General features: G+C 47.0%; 1 protein-coding gene and 1 pseudogene across 12 annotated transcripts in view; both read right to left on the reverse strand.

Annotated features, from left to right (window-relative positions):
• The window catches only part of DOP1B (DOP1 leucine zipper like protein B), a 132824-nt gene that overhangs the window by 102222 nt on the left and 6580 nt on the right, over positions 1-24022 (reverse strand). For all 11 annotated transcript variants that reach the window (XR_015168492.1, XR_015168486.1, XR_015168484.1 and 8 more), the window contains one exon: positions 23778-23942. Coding sequence is in view for 8 of the 11 variants with exons in the window: in XM_086413334.1 (XP_086269460.1) it covers positions 23778-23915 (138 nt within the window). In the remaining 3 variants the exon portion in view is untranslated. The remainder of the gene's footprint in view (positions 1-23777; positions 23943-24022) is intronic.
• Positions 15140-23916, reverse strand: LOC147378931 (small ribosomal subunit protein eS24 pseudogene; annotated as a pseudogene). The gene is made up of 2 exons (XR_015168657.1): positions 23778-23916; positions 15140-15668 (listed from the first exon to the last, which is right to left on the reverse strand). The product of XR_015168657.1 is annotated as a small ribosomal subunit protein eS24 pseudogene (transcript).

Here is a 24022-nt window from a genome sequence, read left to right on the forward strand (position 1 = left end):
AGATCCCCTGGAGAAGGGAATGGCTACCCACTCCAGTATTCTTGCCTGGAGAATTCCATGGACAGAGGAGCCTGGTGGGCTATGGTCCATGGAGTCACACAGACACACACACCAGTGGCTAAGACTCTGCATTCCCAATGCAGGGGGCCTAGGTTCAATCCTTGGATAGGGAGCTAGATCCTAGATGTTGCAACTAAAACGCTGCAATGAAGACAGAAGAGCCCATGTGACGCCACTAAGACCTGGTGCAGCCAAATACATACATACCTGATATATTAAAAATACATATATATATAGTCTCTACTTTCATGAGACTGTCCTGCTGTCTCACTGAGGACTAATGCGTGGAGAGAATCAGCTCCATGTTTTTAAGGCAAACTTAGGACAGGAGTTATCTAAAGATGTATTCCTCGCTCTGGCTATTACATATTCTAAGCAACGAGTGCTGGTTCAGCCCTGGTGGCTTTCTTCACCCAGACACCCTCAATCCAGGCGCATCTCTGCTTGCGGGCTGTTAACTCTGGCACCAGTGCTGTCACCCTGGGGCATGAGCTAAGCATCTGGCCAGCATGGCCGGCCCACTAAGATACTTCTCAGTGGGAAGTCGGGGCTGGGGGTAGGCATTCTGCTGCAGCTCCTCTGGAAGGAGCCTGGTGGGCTCCTGATGCCCTCAGCTTCTGCTGCTCTTGAAGAAGGAGACCTTCTCCCTGGAGCAACTCTGTCCTAGGAGGTTTCAAAACAGTGCCGTGCACTGCTGCTGGGAATATAAGATGGGTCAGCTGCTGTGCTCCTCACAGTATTAAACACTTGATTTCTTTACCAAATTATTAATTCCATTTGATCCAGCAACTCCATTTTTGGGCACACACCCAGAAGAACTGAAAGCAGGGACTCAGACAGTTATGTGCACACCACGTTCACTGCATTACAATTCACAATAGCCCAAAGGTGGAAACCACCCAAGAGCCCATCAGTGGATGAATGGATGAATAAAGGTGGTTTGTATGTACGATGGAATATTATTCAGCCTTAAAAAGTAAGGAAATCCTGACATGTGCTAGAGCATGGATGAACCTTGAAGGCATAGCATGAAATAAGCCAGACACAAAAACACAAAGATATTACCTGATCCCACTTACATGAGGTTTCTAGTGTAGTCAAGTGACAGACACAGAAAGTAATTGGTGGTGAGCAGGGGCTGGGGAGATGGGGGGATGGAGGTGAGTTTAATGGGCAGGGCATTTGCAGCTCAGGAAGAGGCAAAAGTTCTGGGATGAATGGTGGTGATGGCCGCACAGCAGTGAAGGACACTGCATGTCACTGGACTGCACGCTCAGAAAGAGTTAAAACGGTAAATTTTACTCTATGTATATTTCACCACCAAAAACCAAGAAGGAAATGAATGCTGTGTTCACCCAGCTGCCCTTGCCAGACCGGTCTTGAGCTGCAAGGACCATGAACTCCTGAGTGACGTCCATGCCTTGGATTAAACTGAACACTCTTTCTTGACCAGAGAGCAAAGGGCCTCTTTTTTAACAGTCCTGAAGGGACCCAGGGATTTGCTCCAGCCCCTCAAGAGTGAGAGTTTCTTACCCTTTAATTAGCAAAATAGCTCCCCCTCACCCCAGAACCGAGTCCCACCAGCTAGAGCTTGAAAACACCCGACTCCCTCCTCCTGCCCCTCGAGCTGCTTAAGAGCTGCCAAGACTGAACCCGGTTCAGGTCAAGGAGGCCCACCCTGACTCTGCCTTGCTCTTTCCAGCCTCCATCCAGGCATTTCACTTTGGCAAGACACTTCTCCAGTGAGCTAAGCTCAGGGAACATTTCCAGGGAAGCTTCATTGTTTGGGTTGTGTTCCTTAGGAAAACAGAAACCCAAAGTGACTGGCCAATAAGCTTAATACACACACACACACACACACACACACACGAACACTGAATAAACAATGTATACTTAGAGTGAAATGCTCTTCTACAGGTGTATAATAAATATCTCAGGGAAATAGATGAATTGGGAAGGAAAACATAGCATGTTTTCAAAATTACTTTTTAACATGCTAACCAAAAAGGAAAAATATGATTAGACAGGAAATTAAACTTCCTTATTTGTTTCACCCAGGCCCTGTATTATTTTACAGTATTCCTTGAGCTATAATTAAGATATAATTACAATAGTTTTAACCTCATTGTATTCCTAGGCTCAGCAGACTGATCTTAGAACAAAATAATAAAATACAAAATATAAGTTGTAAAGGAAAGGTCTGAACCACATCCGAGCTCCATTAACAGAGACCAGGAAGCCCCACTTCACTCCACCCAAGGCAATGTCTATGTTTCCCTTTTGTCTCACTGACATTATGCAGTCTGACACTCTGATATTCTGCAGGACTCCCAGCGTGATTAAAACAGCTCTACGTAAGAAACATGATTAAAAATTCCAAAAGGGCAAGTCGTGGACTCGGAAAGTAACTCAATATACTTGGAAATGGTTAAGATGATAAATTTTATGTTATGTGCATTTTAATCACAATTTTTAAAAATGTTAGGGTAATTTAATAACATGGGCGAGGGGAGAGTTAAATTACATTTTAAAAATGCTTTAGCCTCTAAAATAAAATTTTTAAATGTTTCCTTTAAAAATTTCTAGAAGAAAACATGTCCACACTGCTATATATAAAACAGATAACTAACAAGGACCTACTGTATAGCACGGGGAACTCTGCTCAGTACTCTAATGAGCTATATGGGAAAAGGATCTAAAAGAGAGTGGATCCACGTATGTGTTTAACTGATTCACTTTGCTGTACAGAGGATACTAACACGATGTTGAAAAGCAACTATCCTCTAATACGTCTGTGTTAGTCACTCAGTCCTGTCTGACTCTTTGTGACCGTGTGAACTGCAGCCCACCAGGCTCCTCCGTCCATGGGACTCTCCAGGCAAGAACACTGGAGTGGGTTGCCACTTCCTTCTCCATACTCAATATGAATTAATCTGAAAATAAACATAAACAGAACTTCCCAAAGGAGACAGCCCAGACCTGCCCTCCCAGTGTTAGTGCTGACCTTGGAACGCCTGACACTCGTCTATAAAGGGATGCTGAGGAAGCCAATTTAAAACCCCGGATCTTGTCAAGCAGATGGTGAGGCCTGCATGTTTTCCTTCTGGAAGTCCATCATCTTTATGAGGATGTTTGTTTCACGCCACAAAAATGAAGCTGCAGGGTGAGTCACACTGGCCAGGCAGCACAAGCTTGAACACTCGCTAAATACTTGCCAGGTGACAGCAACAGTGCCCTCCAGACGGAATGAAAACAGGACAGCTGCTGAGTAGGGACAAACCGCCAGGACTTCCCGTGGTAAAGCAGGCCTCGGCAGAGAGCATCCAGCCTGCCCTCAGATGGCAGCGACCTCGCCACTGCACCAGCTTGGGAGGGGGCAGGAAACAGGTGGGGAACCTGGCATGTCACCACAGCCTCCGAGAGCCGGGGCGGGGGCCAGGATCCCAGGTAGCCAGCGAGGCCAGCTTCGGTTTTCATGGGCAGCAGGGGAGTGACACAGGTCCAACTCCATACAGGACAAGCTTCCTGCTGACAAAGGTCCTTGACTCGCGTGTCGCTGTACTGCTTTCTGATCAACGCTGAGAGCAAGCCTGCAGAGCTGCACCCTTACGGAGTCAGTTCTCATCCACGCTGCATGATCCAAGCAAAAAAGCTGCCCGCAGAGCCCGGGATGCGGAGGTTCACTCAGCTGCCTGCATCCGTTAGAGACCCAATAGGACACTTTTTTTTTCCTTTTAAAATTGTCTTAAAGATTATTTCTTTTGCATCTGGTTTACCTTATTGCTGGAGCTTGCATTCACTGGTACTTTCTGAACAAATAGCACGCTGGTGGCACAGGAAGAACGGACTGAAGGCTGAGCCTCTCCACGCCTGGAGAGACCTTACGGTGCCCAGAGAGGGGCATGGTCCAACTGTGTGTGCCAAGAACCGCCAGATCAAGCCCTGGGCCTGGGCTCTGCTCAGCAAGTCTCAGAAGCTTGTTTCTATCAGCTTGTGCGGCGGCTCGGCCGTGGAGGGAGGACCAGGCGGGCCTCACACACGGGAAAGACCAGGAAGCCAAGGGCAAGGGCGACGCGACGGGGAACCCGGGCTCCGATGGGGGCACCAGGCGGGAGCTCTCGGGCCCTCCTCTCCAGCCGTCCTGCCTGTCCCAGGCTGCCGCCCGTCATCTCACGTTATTAACAGAAAACGCACCATCACCTGCCCTCATGCTGGTTCCGCAGACCAGACTCCAAAGGGAGCCGAGGCCTCCGGGGCGTTGAGTCCACTCCCGCCCCCCAGGGCATCAGGATCTCATGCGTGTGCATGCACACGGGACACAGCACTGGGGGGCCACCCCAGGCTCCTGGCTGACGGGACTCGGGAGTCTGACACTAGGCCAGAAAACTCTTCTTGAAACATCCCAACGAACGCTTCGCTGCCTCACGGAGGGGCAGGCTACTACACGTGGGCTCACACGCGGCTCTTTGCTTCCTCTCCTCTGAATTTACGACGTGTGGGCTATAAGAGCCACTGCACTCATCACTACACCTCCTTTCCCTGTCCCCCCACCCCCCCGCCTGTTTAGGAACTTCAGGGGCTACTGTGATGCTTTCCAGAGCTTTCTGGGTTTCCAGACTTGATTCTTTGCTGACTGCAAGACAGGTCCTGGGCCCTCCCTCATGTCCACATGCCAACCACCCCACCCTGCCCTATTCCATGGACTTGGATGGGCGCTGGGGCTGAAACACCATGTGCAGAAGAGCCCGGGCTTCATTTGGTGTCTTTATCAGTAACAGGAGTGGAGAATTTTGGAGGATTCTAGGTTTGAAAAATAATGGATGAGAAGCACACAACAGGGGGTTAAAGGGAATCACCACATTGTAGTGGGGGCGGCTAGAGATGGAAAATCGTGAAGGTCAAGGCACCTGAGCTCTACAGTAAACCACATGAAAGGCAAATGAACACGAGGGGCAAACACACCCTTCAGAGTGCAGTCTAAACCCTGAAACATACATGATGCAGAGACGGCTGAAATAATTAACCTCCATGCATACGCGGATTCAGTAATAAATGCAAGCCTACCATTTAGACACAAAGATGGTGAAATGTCTGGAAACATCTTGTTTTTCTGCTCTTTAAACGTATGTTAACCCACATGCAAGTGACAGGTCTAACAGACAAACCAAAAGCCTAATAACCAACTTGTCAAAAGTTTAAGAGCAGGGAGGAAAGAAAGAAGATGTGGCAGGTAAGAGTCTCGTTATAAATTCCAAAGAGGCTTCAGACACAGACGCTTTACTGGTAGAACTCAATGTTCTTCAAACTTCACAACACCAGGGAGAACAGAACTGGCGTGCTCAAGTGAGACTCAGTGTTGGGACTGAAGTCCCAGGGGCACCTCCCGACCGCCCCCCACCCGCTGGAGCAGAACGGGACGTGCCCTCCCGGTGCTTGGGCTGCCCTGGCCCACAAGGGCCTCAGGCACCGGGAGGCACCAGGGGTGGGTGGCCAGCAGGGGCAGCCACAGCGCCGGGGACGGTAGTTCAGCCTCAGGTCAGGGCTGAAACTCTCCGCCACACACCGGCCGGCTGGAAGCCCACTCAGCCGGGCTCATCCTGGGGTATGCTCCTGCGTGGAAGCAGGCGATGCTGAACAAGGCCGCTGGGGGTGGGCGGTGCGGCTGCCAGTGGCATGCCCAGCAGTGGTGGCCAAGGCCCGAGGGCCTGGCTCACTCTCTCCAGGTCGGCTCGAGCCCGATGCCATCTCCTCCCTCCAAACCCAGCATCTACAAAGCTGCCGGGGACACTTGGGACCGAGAGGCAGAGCGCACAGCGGGCACAGGGCAGGTCCTGGAGGAACACAGTCTCCTCGGAGATGTGAGGGGGTCCGTACGCAGGATGAAGTCCATGTGGGCACGGAGATAAAATCCTCACCAGTTACTCGGTAAAGACTGATTCAGGCCAGAACCAAGCCAACGCCAGCAGCAGGGGAAAAGGTCACCACAGGACACTCTGCATCTGTGAAGGACACACACACACAGGACACTGTGCATCCACAAAGGACACACACACAGGACACTCTGCATCCATGAAGGACACACACACACCCTACTGTCAAGAAGCAACACACACACACACACAGTTATGCCATAAAGACTGATTCTGGTCAGAACCATGCCAAGGCCAGTGGTGGGGAAAAGGCCACCACAGGACACTCTGCATCCATCAAGGACACACACACACAGGACACTCTGCATCTATGAAGGACACACACACACCTACTGTCAAGAAGCAAGTGTGCCTGCATCAGCCCACAGAGGAAACAGGCTTCCATGGGCTACGGACGGTCCAAGGTTGCAGATCAGATAGGGAGCTTTTGGAATGTAAAGAGTAGGGTATCTGACTCTCCCCCTCTCAGGGAAGATATGCGGGGCTTCCTTGCTGATGCAGGAATCACAGAAGGTTAACAACGCTGGGCCAAGAAACCCTGGTCCAGATGCTTCTGTGTATGGTCAATGCAAGAGCTCAGTGACATCCTAAAGGGACCCAAACGCTTTCATGCTTATATACTCCCAACAGTAAACTGACTTCTCTTCAGTTTTCCTTCCATAACCTCAGAGGTCCACTGCATATTAGGCATTAAATTCTCACATGACTACAGAGAAAAGCAAGGAAAAAAAAAAAAAAAGGTCTGTTCCTTTCTTGTCTGTATGTATTAGAGGAAATCCTCTCCCAAAACTGGCCGGCCACATCTCACGGTCAGAGATCACGTACCTATGTCTGAATTAATCCCTGCCAAGTGCCAAGGATAATGGAACTACTAGGATTAAGTCCTCCGACAATAATATTCCACTGGGGCTGGAAGGCGGGGGCTACCATCCTGCAGTGCATCACCACCTGATCCCTAGATGTGCCTGGGTTCTCTCAACGAGGAGGAAGGGGGGTGGTCGAGTGGTTGACCAGCACGTTGGCCCCAAGCTGCAAAGTGCGGGGCCTGCCCCTGAGCCCCAGGGCTCTGCTCCTAAGCTGGGTGTTTCCTCCTTCACCCCACAACCTCTGACTCAGCACACCTTAGCACAACATGTTCACTTCCAAGGCGTATCTCAGGTGCTGGGAGGATGTGACTTAAGCCAGACAACAAGCACCGAAAGCACATGGAGTAAAACATAAGGCAGAACAGTGTTGCTTGGATGAAAGCAATCAATACCTTACAAACTGATCAGGTAATGAAATGAACACATTAATACATTTCTTGCCATATAGAGATAAGAAGTTCTTAAGGTTAGTGAATAGGGAACAAACCGGCCCTTGATGAGGCAAGCAATACAATGGACCTGCCCAGCTGAGGCACTCCCTTTAATGTTGGTGCATGCCAGGGCATGGGGTGGGGAGGTGGGCAGGGGCAGGGACTGCCCACCTGAATCAAGTCCCCTTCTGTGGTAAGGGGTATAAACCGGGCCAGGGATGCTGCGCCAGCTGAGCATTCCTCTCCCTTGAAGATATGAGTGGAAGCGCTCCAGTGTTCTTGCCTGGAGAATCCCAGGGACAGGGGAGCCTGGTGGGCTGCCATCTTTGGGGGCGCACAGAGTCGGACACGACTGAAGCGACTTAGCAGCAGCAGCAGCATGTGCCATGGGGTCACAGAGGGTCAGACGTGACTGAGCCCACACAGGGCAGCTTGTGCCATTAAAGTCCGAGCACACACCTAGATGCTCCTCCCCCTTCCGGTGGGACAGAATGTCAGCAAATGTTGGGAGCCACGTTAAGTACAGCAGGGTCCCTGGCTTTAGCCTGTGGAATGATCATGTGAACGTCAGTCGCCCAACCTGGACCCACCACTGCAGAACTGATTCATGAGCAAGAAACTTCAGTCTTAGGGTGGCACTGAAGTTTTCGACTTCTTTGCGACAGCAGCTCACGGTACTGTTACTGAAGCACTGACAGTATCATCAGTGTTCAACCCAGATCCAGAAGACGCTAACGAAAAAACACAAACAGGACTGGTTGATGGTATGATGGTACGTACAACTGTCTACCCGAAGAACTCAATACAATTAGCTGAAAAAAAACTAAGAGATAAATTCACCAAGTTGGCTAGTTTCCAAATTCTGTAAATTGATAGTTTCCAATGTGGCAACAGTCATTGCTGCTGCTGCTAAGTCGCTTCAGTCGTGTCCGACTCTGCGTGACCCCATAGATGGCAGCCCACCAGGCTCCCCCATCCCTGGGATTCTCCAGGCAAGAATACTGGCAACAGTCATTAAAACAGTGTAAAATAATCCCATTGATAATAGCAAAAAAAATACATGTATAAAATATCTTAATATATTTAAGATATAGTAAAGATTTAGGTAAGAAACACAATCCAATGCTTAGGAACCTAAGTGAACGCTTTTTAGTCACTGAGGAGACCACCACATTTTCAGGCTGGAGGAAGCCCGATTGTGTGAAGATGTCACTTCCCCTGAAATATACAATAACTGATACCTAATACCAACAGCCCCTGTAAGAGTTTCTTTAAACTTTGCAAATGATTCTGAAGTTCACCTGGAAGAAAACCACCTGGGAAAGGTAGAAAAATTCTGGAATTGAAGAGTGGTTATGAGGCTAGAGTGGAAAACATGGTCCTGCCAGATAAAGGCATAAAGCACAGGAGCTGGAAGGTGTGGCCCTGGCACCACGCAGACAATTAGTGGAGCACAATAAAGTCCACACGGACTCCTGTGTCCAAAGGTTTAACTCTACGTTCACTGACACAGCAGCTCCGCCACGGGAGACGCACCTTACACAAACAGCCACAGGAAGAAAGACACCTGTTAGAACCTGCTTTAGAATTATGAAAAATCGGAAGTGAACTAGTCTAACAATAAAGGGTTTCAAGATCTTGTCCATCCCTATACAGTGCCCCCTCACTCCCTTTTTTCCTTACACACACACACACACACACACACACACACACAGGAGACACAGCTATACACGAACTGTTCAACCCGCCTTTTTTGCCCCTCTACTTTATCTTGAGTATTTTTCACGTTAGTAACTACAAGTCCACCTCAGGTGAACGCTGCTGGTCATCACACTTGCATCAGCCCCTACTGAGGGCGGTCATTCCCAATGTTTCACTATTACATATATCGAAACGATGTAGAGTCTTAGAGTTCTCTTTGTGTTGTATTTTTATCAGGTTAAAACAAATTTACAGTGATCACATACTAACCATCTGATCATTAATCATTTGGGAAATGCAAAAGATAAAGGGAGATATGACCACGCTCCTACCGATAAGCCAAAAACAAAAAGACTGCCATATCCTGTGCTCTTAAATTGGGAGAATTAATATTGTTAAAATGGCCATCCTACCCAAAGCAACCTACAGATTTCATGCAATTGCTATTAAGATATCCATGACATTTTTTTTCACAGAACTAGAACAAATAATCCTAAAATTCACATGGAACCATAAAAGACCCTGAACTGCCAAAGCAATAGGGGAAAAAGAACAAAGCTAGAGGTTATCAGCCTCTCAAGACTTCAGGTTATACTACAAAGCTATCGTAATCAAAACAGTATGGTACTGGCACAAAGACAGACACATAGGTCGCATAGATCATAGACACATAGATCAATGGAACAGACTAGCGAGCCAGAAGTAAATCCATGCCTGTATGGTTAATTAATCTAAAAATATAGAGGAGGCAAGAGCATACAATGGGAAAAAAGTCTCCTCAACAACTGATACTGGGAAAATGAGACAGGCACATGTAAAACCATGAGATTAGAAGATCACCTCACACCATATAAAAATAAACTCAAAGGGGGTTAAAGACCAAAATGGAGTAAATGTAAGACCAGAAACCATAAAACTCCTATGAAAGAACATAGGCAGAACTCTAGGACATAACCCATAGCAATATTTTTTCTGGATCTAAGGAAATAAAACCAAAAATAAACAAATGGGACCTAATAAAAGATTTTGCAAAGCAAAGGAAACCATGGACAAAACAAAAAGAAAACCTATGGAACTGGAGAAAATATTTGGAAATGATAGATTGACAAGGTGTTAATATCCAAAGAACTCAAGACAACTCAATATCAAAAAGAAAAAAAAAAAAAAAAAAATCAATCAGAAATGGGCAGAAGACCTCAACCGATGTTTTTCCAAAAAGCACATACAGGCAGCTAACAGGCACATGGAAAAATGTTCAACATCACCAATTATTAAAGAAATGCAATCAAAAGAACAATGATATCCCCTCACAACTGTCAGAATGGCTATCATCAGTCAGATATCAATTGTTGGAGATAATGTGAAGAAAAGGGAACACTCATACACTGTTGCTGGGAAAGTAAACTGGTGCAGACACTATGGAAAACAGTATGGAGGTCCCTAAATTAAAACTAAAAGTAGAATGACCATATATGATCCAGTCATTTCTACTGCTGAATAGTCAGAAAAAATAAAAGCATTAATTTAAAAAGATACAGGCACCCCACTGTTCGCAGCAGCACTATCTACAGCAGCCAAGACACAGAAGCAGCCTGACTGCCTATCAACAGATGAATGGATAAGGAAGATGTGGCGTGTGTGTGTGCTCACATGTGCACACACACAATGCAATATTTACTCAACCATAAAAGAGAATGAAATTCTGCATCTGCAGCCATGTGGATGAACTGAGAGAATATTATGCTTAGTGAAATAAATCAGACAGAGACATCATACAATACAAATATTTTATGATATCACTTATATGTGGAATCTAAAAAATAATACAATGAATGTATATGCAAAACAGAAAGTGAAAGTCGCTCAGTCGTGTCCAACTCTTTGCAACCCCATGGACTATACAGTCCACGGAATTGTCCAGGCCAGAATACTGGAGTGGGTAGCCTTTCTCTTCTCTGGGGGATCTTCCCAACCCAGGGACTGAACCCAAGTCTCCCACTTTGTGGGTGGATTCTTTACCAGCTGAGCCACCAGGGAAGCCCCAAACAGGAACAGACTCACAGATACAGACAACAAACCACTGGAGGGGTTGGGGAAGGCGTGAGGGACAAAGTAGGGGTATTAGATTAAGAGATACAAACTATTATGCATAAAATAGATAAGCAACAAGGATATATTATATAATATAGCACAGGGAATTATAGCCATCATTGTATAACAACTTTTAATACAGCATAACCTGCAAAAATACTGAATCGCTATCCCGTACACCTGAAAATATAAATCAACTGTACTTCAATTTAAAAAAGAAAGACTGCCCATACCAAGTGTTGATAAGAATATGGAAGAACTGGAGTTATTATAAGTGCTGGTGGGGTGTAAAACGATATAGCCACTTTGGAAAACAATTTGGCAGTTTTAAAAAATATTTACCTGCCCATTGGAAGCAACCCAGTGTCCATTAATAGGCAAATGACCAAGTAAATGGTGTATATCCATAAAACTGTACTCAGCAGTAAAAAGGAATAAACTATCAATACACAGGCCTTGGATGACTCTCAGAAGAGTTTTGCTGAGTAAAAGCAGACAGACTGTGGGGTGAGGGGGAGGCGAGGCGAGGGTGAAAAAGAACATATGCTGTATGAGTCTGTTTATATAAAATTTTAGAAAATGCAAACTAGTCGAATTGTAAAGGAAAGCAGCCCAGCAGTTACCTAGGGATGGGGAGAGGGGATGGAGAAGGGACCACAGAAGGCTGTGGGGAAACTTCTGGGGACGGATGCACGCTCTCATGTGGGGAAGGTTCCGTGTGCACACGCTCAGTCCTGCCCCACTCTTTGCGGCCCCACAGACTGTAGCCTGCCAGGCTCCTCTGTCCATGAAATTTTCCAAGCAAGAAGACTGGAGCGGGTTGCCATTTCCTCCTCAGGGGATCTTCCTGACCCAGGGATTGAACCTGGGTCTCCTGCACTGCAGGCAGATTCTTTACTGTCTGAAACACCAGAGAAGCTCCCGTACTGAACTGAAGATCAGAACTCATCAATTAAGCACTTCATAAACGTATAGCTTATTGTACAACAAAGCTATTTTTTTTTTAAAAGAAAAGACCATTAAAAAAGATAAATACATGGGAACGCTTGTAATTTGGCTCAAACACAAGCTTGAGTCCTGGTGTTCATGTTCCATCGGTCATCCTTTTTGAAAAATAGCCCAGCTTAACTCATTTCCTTCTGTATAAGTTTGCCATAACAAAATACCACAGTCTGGGGGGCTTCAACAACGGAAGTTTATTTCTCACTGTTCTGGAGGCTCGAGGTCCAAGATCAAGGTGACAGCTGATTCAGTTCTCCTCCGGGTTTGCAGAGGTGTCTTCTCACTGGATCCTCGTGTGGAGGGAAGAGAGCTTGCTCTTCTGGGAAGGCCACAGTCCTACTGGATTGGGGCCCCACCCTTATGACCTCATTGAACCTTACTTATCTCCTGAAAATGCCAACTCCAGGTACAGCCACACTGGGGGTTGTGTTGACATGAATTTGGTGGCGGGAGTCAGGGTCGGGGGTGGGGGAGACACAATTCAGTCCTGGTTTCTTAGCTTTCGTGATAGTATTTAGAACATGTAAGTGAATCACAGGCCCCTTCCCTTGTCCATACATTCCATTCTGCTAGATGAGCCTTTTCTTTTTTTTTTTTTCAGATGCGCTTTCATCATTGGCTTACTGGAAGAATAATTCACCTGCCCAAATCTGGACTATTTCTATCCCTTCAGTATATCTGAAAAGAAGACTAGCCAGAAAAAGAAAAAAAAAATCCTTTGTTCAGATGTAAAAGAGAGTACCTCAGCTATAAATTATTGCAAGTGTATCAGACTCCTTTCAGCAAAGAGAAACGCTCCTTTCAGAAGAACTATGTTGTTGGCCTTATGGTGTCTGAGCGGCTCACAGCGAGGCCACGCTTTCGACCCCAAGCAGCAACATTCCTGCCAGTTCTCAGCTCCTCTGGGATACCCTGGGGTGGGAAAGAGTCAGTGATGCCACCTGGGCCCCGGGACCTCCCCCACCAGTGAGGAATGACAGAGCACTGGCATCATCTTCACGACCAGGGACGGGAGCTCTATCAGCTGTGTCTCCTAAACCCCAGAGCCGAGACCATGAGAACACTGCCAGAAGCAAACGGGCCCTCTGCTCACCACTCTCCCGCAGAGGATCCACTCTGCCGACAAGCGAAGCGTCAATAATTGCCAACATCATCAAATGTGGTCTCTTCTCAGGAGGCATTGGGGCTCAGTCTTTCCAGTATGACCTGGATACCCCACTTACCTGACCCCTTCCACCCTCAAGGTCAGCCCTCCAGACAACAGCACAGGTTGCTGGAAGATGACTAAAACAAACGCCCAAAACTGAGATGCCGTTTCTCTACAAGATGGGGTCCCAAAGGCGAGTTCACATGATGGAACCAGGCATCACAGGGCTAAGGGGGGCGGCTCCTGGCCCTACTTCCAGCTCACGTGCTAAGCAGAGTCTGGTGCAGTAGGGATCACGGGCAGCAATGCCAACTGTGTCTCAGTGGACAGAGGACAGGTTGGGGAGGAGGACTGGGAGGGCCCTCTCGGGGGGGGACACATTGGGAAGCCCAACCTGGAGGGCTGACCTTCCCTAAAAGACACCCCACGAACAGCGCCCACTAACTGGCTGGTGCAGAGCTGGTGAGGTGCTATTGGGTGGGCACAGGTTATCAGGCCCATTAGTGGTCTGGAAGTGTGTTCCCCAGAATGATGGTCTTAGGAGTGGCCTTTGGGAGGTGATGAGGTCACGAGGGTGGGGCCTTTGGGAGGTGATGAGGTCATGAAGGTGGAGCCCTTGTGAGTGGGATTAGTGCCCTTTTATTATGAAAGAGGCCCTGCAGGGCTCCCTGCCCCCTACCATGTGACGACAGACCCAAAGACGGCTAACTGTGAACCAGGAAGAGGGCACTGGCCAGACACTGAGTCTGCCTGCACCGTGACCTTGACTCCAGCCTCCAGAACAGTGAGAAATAAAATGTGTGTTGTCGATTAGCCCCCGGGCTGTGGGACGGTTACAGCAGCGTCAGTGGACTAAGGTGGTCGGGAAGGCTGAGAGACCCGGAAGTTCCGGGCATATCTTGGATCACCACACACACAGGAGAACTGCAGGTCTTCATGGTACTCCAGGGCAGGAGAAGAGATGAAATAAAGAACACTACCCTTCCATGAGGCACGTGACAAAAGCCATCTGAGCTTCCATGAGAAGCTTTCATGGAAGCTTTTTTAAAATGTTGATATGTGGAGAGATGATCTGTACTTCATTATTAAACCCTGTTACAAGCTGCACCATGTCCCTAAAATTCATGTATGAAGCCCTGACCCCTGGTACCTCAGAATGCAGACGTGCTGGAGATGGGGCCCTTAAAGAGGTGACCAGGGTAAAATGAGGTCATATACATGGTGTCCAATATGACTGGTGGCCTTATAAGAAGGGGAGATTAGGACACATAAACCACAGGGAGGAGGACACAGTGAGAAGCAGCCAGCTGAGTCAAGGAGAGACGCCTCAGAGGAAGCCAAATCTGCTGACACCCTGATCTTGGACATCTGTCTTCAGACCTGCAAGATGCTTCACCTGAACTAATACTGTTTAATAGAGAAGTAACTGATCAGGGCACAGGCAAACATCAGGATCCAGGTGACCTCATCAAGTTTTCAGCTAGAAGACGTCTCGGAGCTCATCTATAAAGAGTCAGAACGGTTCACCTGGCCTCTGAGTTCCAGCCACCTTCCTCTCATCACGACAAAGAGGTTCTGCTTTAAAAAGCAGGTACTTGTCATTAAGCAGTAAGACTTTTGAAGCTGAAACACGGAACACCCAAGACCCACATCCCTTGCTATTCATGCCACCCACTTTCAGGCCATTTTGTGAAACAGTAGGATATTGCATAAAAGCAGCCAAAAGAGAGTGGCTCATTTAGGAGCATTACAACATTTTTTTTTTTTTTTTTTTTGTAAAAGGTCTTAGTTTATTCTCTCTTTCATGAAAAACCTGCACAATCACCACAGATACAGTCACTGCAGATCTTTACTCCTTCTGTTGTCCAATCTCCAGCTCACTTTTTTTTTTTGCCAGCACCAACGCTGGCCTTTGCAGTCCCCCGGACTTTCTTCATTCTGCTCTTGCTTTCCTTTCACTGTTTTCTTGAGGTCTTTTTCTTCTCATACAGGCCATGTCTCGCAAGCCTGTGTTTGGGCTCATTCTTCTTTGCGTAATCCAAGGAATCATAAATCATGCCGAAGCCAGTTGTCTTGCCACCGCCTAAATGCGTTCTGAATCCAAATACAAAGATGACATCTGGTGTGGTCTTATACATTTTGGCCAGTTTTTCCCAAATTTCTGTTTTAGGTACTGTTGCCTTCCCAGGGTGAAGAACATCGACGACCATTTGTTTCCGCTGAAGCAGTCGGTTGGTCATGAACTTCCCAGTCCGGATGGTTACTGTGTAGTTCATGATGGCAGCTCATCTTCAAGCGGCCAGGGAGGAAAAGAGGACCTTTTTTTTTTTTTAAAAGAAGTTTTACTGCAAAGGTTTTTTAAATGTACAGAGTTTAAATAAACTATTCTTCATTTCCATAATTAAATTTACAATCCAGGCTTGGTATGGTGATTGGGTTCCTAAGGGTTCAAAATGAGCTTGATTAAAATTCACCTTAAAATGATCCGTGAAAGGTGACAGCTTGAAGTCTCAAACTATGAAGCAAAAATTACTCTATCCAGGTTGATACACATAACAACTACAAAAGATAAACTTTTCCCTAACAGAAAAAAATTTAAAAAATGGTACTGAAAGCTTAGCAGGTTTTAGAAACGATACAATTAGAACCTGTCTGTAGTCTGACAAACAAGAGACCTCTTGGGGCTCGGTTTTCTCTTGTCAAGAGTTGAGCCAGAGGCACTTCTGCTGTGAGACCATGGTTTATGTTTTAGAACCTGCGATCATTTGCTTTCATTAGAACACAACCTGACCTAACTTTGCAACCTAAAGACCACGATACTACTGCTTCTTCTTGCATCATAAAGATTTTTTTTTAATTAACTTCTCACTAATTTACTCACTGAATTTCTGTATCCATGCAAGACTCCATGCAAGAAATTTGACCGTCACTAAAGCCCTAAGAAAATTCTTTATTCACATCAACTCCTACTCCTTGAATGCAGTAGTTGTGGGTCTCCCAGAAGTGAGTGATTGCTAAGCTGCAGGAGGCTTGTTCCCTCCAGCCCCTTCCCAAACCCTCTGTGTCCAGTAACTCCAATCCACCCGGTGCTGAAGCTGCCCCCTCCCTCCTGCAGGCTCCCATGATCAGGCTCCCTCCCCGCCCATCAGCCAGAGGCATTCCTCTCTGCGGAAAAGGCAGTGATGGGTCACCCTGCTCAAAGCCTTCCTGGGAGCTCAGTGGCACCCCTCACTGCAGGATAAAGCCCCGAGACCTGCCCGGGGAGGAGGGCTCCCTCTCCTCCTCATCTCCTACCACCTCTCCTTCTCCAGCCATGCCCATCCCCTCCTGGACCTTGGACTCAGGCCCGCGCCCCAGATGGCGTCCCTGCCAGCCAGGGCGACACATCCGGGCCTCTGCTCAAAATTCAAATGTCACGTTATCAAAGAGCCGTCTCTGTCTGAGCGAGTGCCCTGTCCTCCTTCCTTGCTACCCACTCTCACGGTTGATTTCTCTTCTTAGCATTCAGCACCTGACGTCACGTGTTTATTTGCTGTTTTGTCTGCTGCCAGCAAAGCCTTATGCTCCATGGGAGCAGGAATCAGGTGTTCAACGTCAGGTCCTTAGCACCTAAGTGTTCAATATATACCTTGGTTCTACTGCTCTATCAGTTTGCCAGAGGGCTTCTGTAACAAAGCGCCAGCCACAGGGAGGCTACGGCCATGGAACTGGGAGGCCAGGGGGCTGAGATCAAGGCGCCGGGCTGAGATCAAGACGTCGGCAAGTGTCAGCAGGGCTGGTTCCCTCCGAGGCTGTGAGCGGGAAACCGCTCCAGGCTGCGCCACAGCTTCTGGCAATCTCGGCATTCCTTGGCTTCTATCCGCATCAGCCTGGTCTCTGCCTTCACCCTTGCAGGGTGCCTTCCCTGTCGGCATCTCTGTGTCTGTGTCCAACTTATCCCCTCTTACAAGGATATAGTTATCATGTTGGATAAGGACTTCGTTTTAACCTGGCTGTCTCTGTAAAGACTGGATCTCCAAATAAGGCCACACTCCGAGATACTGGGGGTGAGGACACGTCAATTTCCAAGGACACAATTCAACCCGTAAAAGCCACTTCGCTGCCACCAGACATGGAATGAGTTAGGTAATTTCACCAGCAAAAGGGGGCTGATCATCAGGTCTCCCTTATCTGGCTAACAAAGAAAGCAGAGGGGCATCTCTGTCCTCTCTGTGAGCCACAGACTCAGACGTGAGAGGAGCCAAGGGCTCTGCTCAGGGGCTGGGCCCCCCTTTGCCATCTGCTGGCTCTGATCAGGCACAGGCTGTTTAGTCTGGGTCCGGCCTCAGGCCATGCTGTGCGCCCCTGGCCCCTGGCCCACAGTGGGCTCTCTCCAGATGTCCACTGTCATCGGCAGGGCTGCAGGGGGGACAGACAGCGTCACCCTCATCTCCCCAACACTGAGCAAGTTCGTGCAGCAGGCAGCTCACCCTCATCACCCCATCATGGCAACAGAGAACAGGAAGCAGGAGTGAAGAGGACCTGAGAGTGGGGTTACACGGAATTGGGGGGAAGACTTTTAACAACAAGCTGTCTTTTCAAACTCACATCCATCCCACGGCCCATAGAGGTCACACAGGGACATCTGATGGATGCTCAAATGCACGCTTTCCAGTGGGAACCCGGGGTCTCCCCACCTGGCCCAAGGGGCCGGCTGCTCCCCAGTCTCTCTATCACAGCCTTTCAGCTCCTCGAGCCCCCAACCCGGGAGAACCTGCAAGTCATACTCGACTCCTCTTTTTCCCTCGCCTTTCCCATTTGCTCTGAGGACAAAGCCTCTTGGCCATACCTCCAAAGTATATTCAGAATCCAAGCCCTTCCCCATGGGCCTCATAACTGGTCTCCCTGTTTCTGCCTGACCCCACCCAGCAGAGCAGCTGGAGATGGTTCCAGCACCTAAACAGGAAGACAGGCCATGCCCGCTGCTGGGCAGCCGCCCCCAACTCAGGGGCCACCCTCACACGCCAGCTCCAAAGGACTGGTAAGATGAGATGCCCTCCCTACCCCTCTCCTCTGCAGCCTCCTTTCCTATCCTCTCCCCATCCCTGCTCGGTGACAACCTCCCCAGCCTTGGACACACTAGAGCCTCTGTACTTGATCCAATGGCACCATCTCAGCTACGCTCACCATGCACTGCCTTCCTTACCATTCCCACCACGCTCATCACCCACCAACAAGGTGTATCTTTCATTCCCCATCCAGCTTCCCCACCCCTACCAGAATGAAGGCAGGGTCTTGTCAGTTTGGCTCTCTGCCGCACCCTGGCGTCTGCTGGCACATTCTAGGCACTCAGACAGCCACTGAAAGAAGGAATGGCTAACACTTCCAAAGCTCCTTAAAGAAAGATGCAACTGTACTCAATATCCTGCACTTAAAAGGCAGGTTACAATGATTCAACATTTTTGAAAGCTTTTCTGGCACACTGAAACAAAGCCTGGTTCATAGGATAACTCACTGCTCAAGAACTGCATTTTTCAAGTTCATAATTTTACCTACCTCAAAATAAACATGTTCTGAGCTTGCCTGGTGGCCCAGTGGTAAAGAATCTGCCTGCTTATGCCGGACACATCGGTTTATGGATCTCTGCTCTGGGAAGATCTCACATGTCTTGGAGCAACTAAGCCCGTGCACCACAACTACTGAGCCTGTGTGCTAGAGCCAGGAGCTGCGACTCCCGACGCCCGCGCCCTAGAGCCAGGAGCTGCGACTCCCGACGCCCGCGCCCTAGAGCCCAGGAGCTGCGACTCCCGACGCCCGCGCCCTAGAGCCAGGAGCTGCGACTCCCGACGCCCGCGCCCTAGAGCCCAGGAGCTGCGACTCCCGACGCCTGCGCCCTAGAGCCTGCGCCCTGCAACAAGAGAGGCCACCGCTGTAAGAAGCCTGCACGCTGCAGCTAGACAAGAGCTCCCGTTCACTGCAACCAAAGAAAAGCCCGTGCGGCAAGGAAGACCCAGCACAGCCAAAAGTCAATAAACATATATGTGTGTGTATGTTCCTAAATGGAAAAATACTCTGTGTTCACGGATTAGAAGACAATATTGTGCACATGGCAATACTTCCCAAAGCAATCTACAGAGTCCGTGTAATCCCTATCAAAATCCCACTTGGCTTTTTTGCAGAAATTGACATGCTGATCCCAAAATTCATACAGAATGTCAAGGAATCCAGAACAACTCTGAAAAAGAACCACCAAGTTCAAGGACTCTTACTTCCCCATTTCAAAACTTACTACAAAACTACAATAAACAAAGTGGCATAAAGATAGACATAAGGATAAATGGAAAAAGAGGAAAGTCAAGAATTAAACATCTTTCTATAGATAACTGATTTTCAACAAGGATTCCAAGGCCCTTCAAAAGAACAGTCTCGTCAACAGATGGTTTTCCACATGTAAAACAACTAGATTTCCATGTGAGAAAGAATGAAGTTGGAGCCTCCTTAAGCCATGTACAAAAATTAACTTGATCAGCATGTCTATCATCAAAGAGTATAAACAATAAATGCTGGAAAGGGTGTGGAGAAAAGGGAATCCTCCTACACTGTTAGTGGGAATGTAAATTGGTGTAGCCACTATGGAGAACAGTTTAGAGGTTCCTTAAAAAACTAAAAACAAACTACCATATGATCCAGCAATCGCATTCCTGGGCATATATCCAGAGACAAACATGATTTGAAAAGAAACACGCACCCCAGCGTTCATTGCAGCACTATTTACAACAGCCAAGACATGGAAGCAACTTAAACGTCCATCAACAGATGAACGGATGGAGATAACGTGGCATGAGTACACCGTGGAGTGTTACTCAGCCGTGAAAAAGAATGAGCTGATGCCGTCTGCAGCAACATGGACGGACCTGGAGCTTACACAATTGAAGTATATAAAAGACAAGTGTCACATAATCGCTTATAGGTGGAATCTAAAAAATGATACAAATTAACTCATTTACAAAACAGAAGCAGATTCCCAGATTTCACAAACAAAGATATGGTTACTAAAGGGCAAAGGTAGGGGGAAAGATAAATTAGGGTTAGATAATCAGGGAAAGAAATTAGGATTTGGGGATTAACAGATACATGCTACTATATAGCTACTAAACAGATGATGAACAAGGACCTACTGTATGGCACAGGAAACTCTACTCAGTAATCTGTAACAACCTACATGGGGAAAGAACCTGAAAAAGAATGGGACACGTACATGTACAATGGACACACTTTGCTGTACACCTGAAACGAATATTGTAAATTGACTGTACTCTGATATAAAATAAAAAATTAGATTTAAAGAAAAAAAATATTTCCAGAACGTTAGAATGCTTGCACATGCCCAAACCTATACTCCTTCCATCTGAAACATTTAATGTCTCTGGTTATATACCATAATATGGTCAATGTTTTTATCATATACTTTTTAATTGCGTTTATCATGTATTTATTTCATATCATGTATTTGTTTATCATATTGTTTGCATTTCCCAACCATAGATTGCTTAATTTTTAATGTCTGAATTGCATATGTGCTATGAGGTAATTTTATTCTTACTACAAACTCAGTATTCATCTATGAAAAACAACAACAAAAAACACAAATTAACTCAAAATGAATCAAAGATTTAATTGCAAAAACAGAAACTAAAAACTCTTAGAAGAAGAAAACACAGGGGTAAATCTTCTTCATCGTGGAATTGGCAATGGTTTCTCAGATATGCACCAAGAGCATAATCAACAAAAGAAAAAACAAATGAGACTTCACCAAAAATTTTAAAATGGTGTGCATCAAAAGACAGCCTAAAGAATGGGGAAAAAAACAATCTGCAAATCATAAATCCTGTAAAGGACCAGAATCCAGGATATAAAAGAAACTGTTACAAATCACAACAAAAAGACAAGTAGCATAGTTAAAAAAATAAACAAAATACTTGAATAGAAATTTCTCCAAGAAAGATATACAAATGGCCAACAAGCAAGTGACAAGATGCTCAAAATTTTAGTCATTAGGGGAATGCAAATCAAAACCCTAAGGTATGTAAGATATGCCGCTTCACACCCACTAGAATGGCTATTGTCAAAAAAGAAAACCACCCTGAAAACTGAGAACGAGAAGAAATTGGAGCCCTAATACGTAGCTGGTGGGCATGTGAAATGGGGTAGCTACTGCGGAAAACATCTTGATGGTTCCTCAATAACTTCAATATAGAGTAACCACGTGACTAATCCCACTCCTAGGTATACTCCTGAAAGAAACAAAGACAGGTGTTCAAACAAAAACTTGTACACAAATATTCACACGGGACTACTCTGAAGAGCCAACTGAAGAATGGCTAAACAAAATGTGGTCTGTTCATACCCCGGAACATTATTCAGCCATAAATCAATGAAGTACTGATACAGGCTACAACGTGGATGGACCTTGGAAACACACTAAGTGAAAGAAGCCAGACACAAAAGTGCCACATTATCGTACGATCCCTTTTATATGAAATATCCACAGATACAGAAAGTAGATTAGTGACTACCAGGGCCTGGGTAAAGACAGAAATGGGGAGGGTTTCCCTCGGGGTGGTGAAAATGTCTGGGAAGTAGACACTGGTGACGGTCATACATCATGAATGCACTAAAAGCCATGTATTTTAAGATGGTTGATTGGGGCTTGGTGGCTCAGTGGGAAAGAGTCCACTGCCAAGGCAGGAGATACAGGTTCGATCCCTGGTCTGGGAAGATCCCACAAGCCACAGAGCAACTTAAACCTGTGCGCCGCAACTCCTGAGGCTGCGCTCTAGAGCCCGGGAGCCACAACTACTGAAACCCCTGGGTCCTAGACCCCGTGTTCTGCAACAAGAGAAGCCATCACCATGAGGGCCTGTGCAACTACAGAGTATCCCCTGCTCGCCGTGACTACAGAAAAGCCCACCTAGCAACAAACACCCAGCACAAACAACAAAAATAAAAAAAATGGTAAAAAAAAAAAAAGTAAATTTTATGTTGCATGAATTTTAACTCAACAGAAAAGCAGTAAGCACATCCCCCTCTCCCCAAGTATGGTATTATTAGATTCCAGGAGAGTCAAGTACTAAAATAGTAAAATACGTAGAAGAACTGGAATGTGTCCAAGTCCCACTCCAGGGCATCTCGCTTTCCCCTAAAAAAGCAGCTTACCTCTGTGCAACACAGTGAATATTACCTTCAGCCAGAAAAGTCCTAAGTCAGAGCTCTGCCACCAAAGCATTCTCAAGCTCTTATTTGCTGTTTTATTATACGTCTCCATCCCAACCCTGGGGGTTCAGACAATAAAGAATCTGCCTGCGATACAGAAGATGAGGGTTCAATCTCTGTGTTGGAACGATTCCCTAAAGAAGGGGTTGGCAACCACTCCAGTATTCAAGGGGAATTCCATGGACAGAGGAGCCTGGTGGGCCACATTTCATGGGGTCACAAAAAGTCAGACACAACTGAGTGACTTACACTTCCACTTTCCTCCCAGCCAGCACCAGCCACGGGGTTCACATGTTGTAAATACACTTTGCAGAGACCACGCAGCTTCCTGGGCACTATCTGCAATAACCGCCCATCTCCTCTCTGCCATCTGTGGGTGCTGATAGCTGCTTTCGGGCGGTTGGTGCTGGACAGCTGCTCAGGGGCCGCCCCTGTGGTCAGGCTGCCCACCTTCTCTCTCCCCCTGGCTCCTTGAAGCAGTAAATGGACAAATTCTCTCTAGTGGGGTTTGTTTGAGCCCCCCTGGTGTGTGTGACCTGGAGAGTGGGGACCCCCCCAGACTCGGTTAGCTACCTCCCAGCACCCATACGTCACTTGGGCTCCAAAGTCAGGTGTCACACCCAGGAGCCCAGGTAACCGGCAATAGAACCAGGCACAGCCTCTCTGAGCCCAGTTTATCGTCTTCCTAAAGGTCACAGTAATCACCCTCCTTCTGGGCAGGACGGAAATAAACAAAGGTCCCCATCCATGGCACACGAGCTCAAGCCCACAAGTGATCGGTTTTGGTCTCCTTAGACCCAACCCACTTTCCCTTGTCCAAACACACACACACAATTTCTGGGCAGATTTCCATAACTGCTTCATCCTTTATTCTTCTAGGAGTTACCAGTTAGCAGTAAAATGGTGGAAAAGATTAGAGAAGGGAAAAAAAAAAAAAAGCCATAAAAATTCTGAGCAGTACAGGAAGGACAATTCATCTTTGAATAAATGGATCATTTATAAATTTATCTTGTTTAGAACTAAATATTGTTGAGAAAAAAAAGAGTTCAGCTGTTCTATGGACTCTGTCCACACTGTACTGTGTGCTCAGAAAGAAAGGGCTGGAAGAGGAGGTTCATATGCTGACAGGTTAATAGCAGGTGTAACTCGGGTGACAAATTAGTGGCGGTTCTTCTTATCTGATGGCTGTAATCTGCATGCAGTGTAATATTAAAAAGACAAGTCCTTGAAACAATAAAAGGACAGCTGTGTGCCCGACCCCTGCCCCCACAGTGCAAACACTCCCAGCCCCACATACCTTGTTGAGCTTGCCCAAGGAAGATATGAGATCCGCCCATTCACTCGAGGACTCGAAATTTCTTAATGCCTTTTCGATCACGGAAGAGTAATTTCTGTATCTGTAATCATTCAACAGCTCTTGCTCCTCTGGATCCATCTTTCATTCTCGCAGCAGAAAAGGTATCTAAGAGGGAATCAGAGGACAAACAGATGCGGCAGCTCTTCAAGGATGTAAAGTGTCCCCAGCCCACTGCCCTGGAGGCC

Source organism: Bos grunniens, chromosome 1 (assembly GCF_055505025.1).
Source record: "Bos grunniens cultivar Pamir isolate PY7600 chromosome 1, Bosgru_T2T1.0, whole genome shotgun sequence".
In the NCBI taxonomy this organism is placed as follows: domain Eukaryota; kingdom Metazoa; phylum Chordata; class Mammalia; order Artiodactyla; family Bovidae; genus Bos; species Bos grunniens.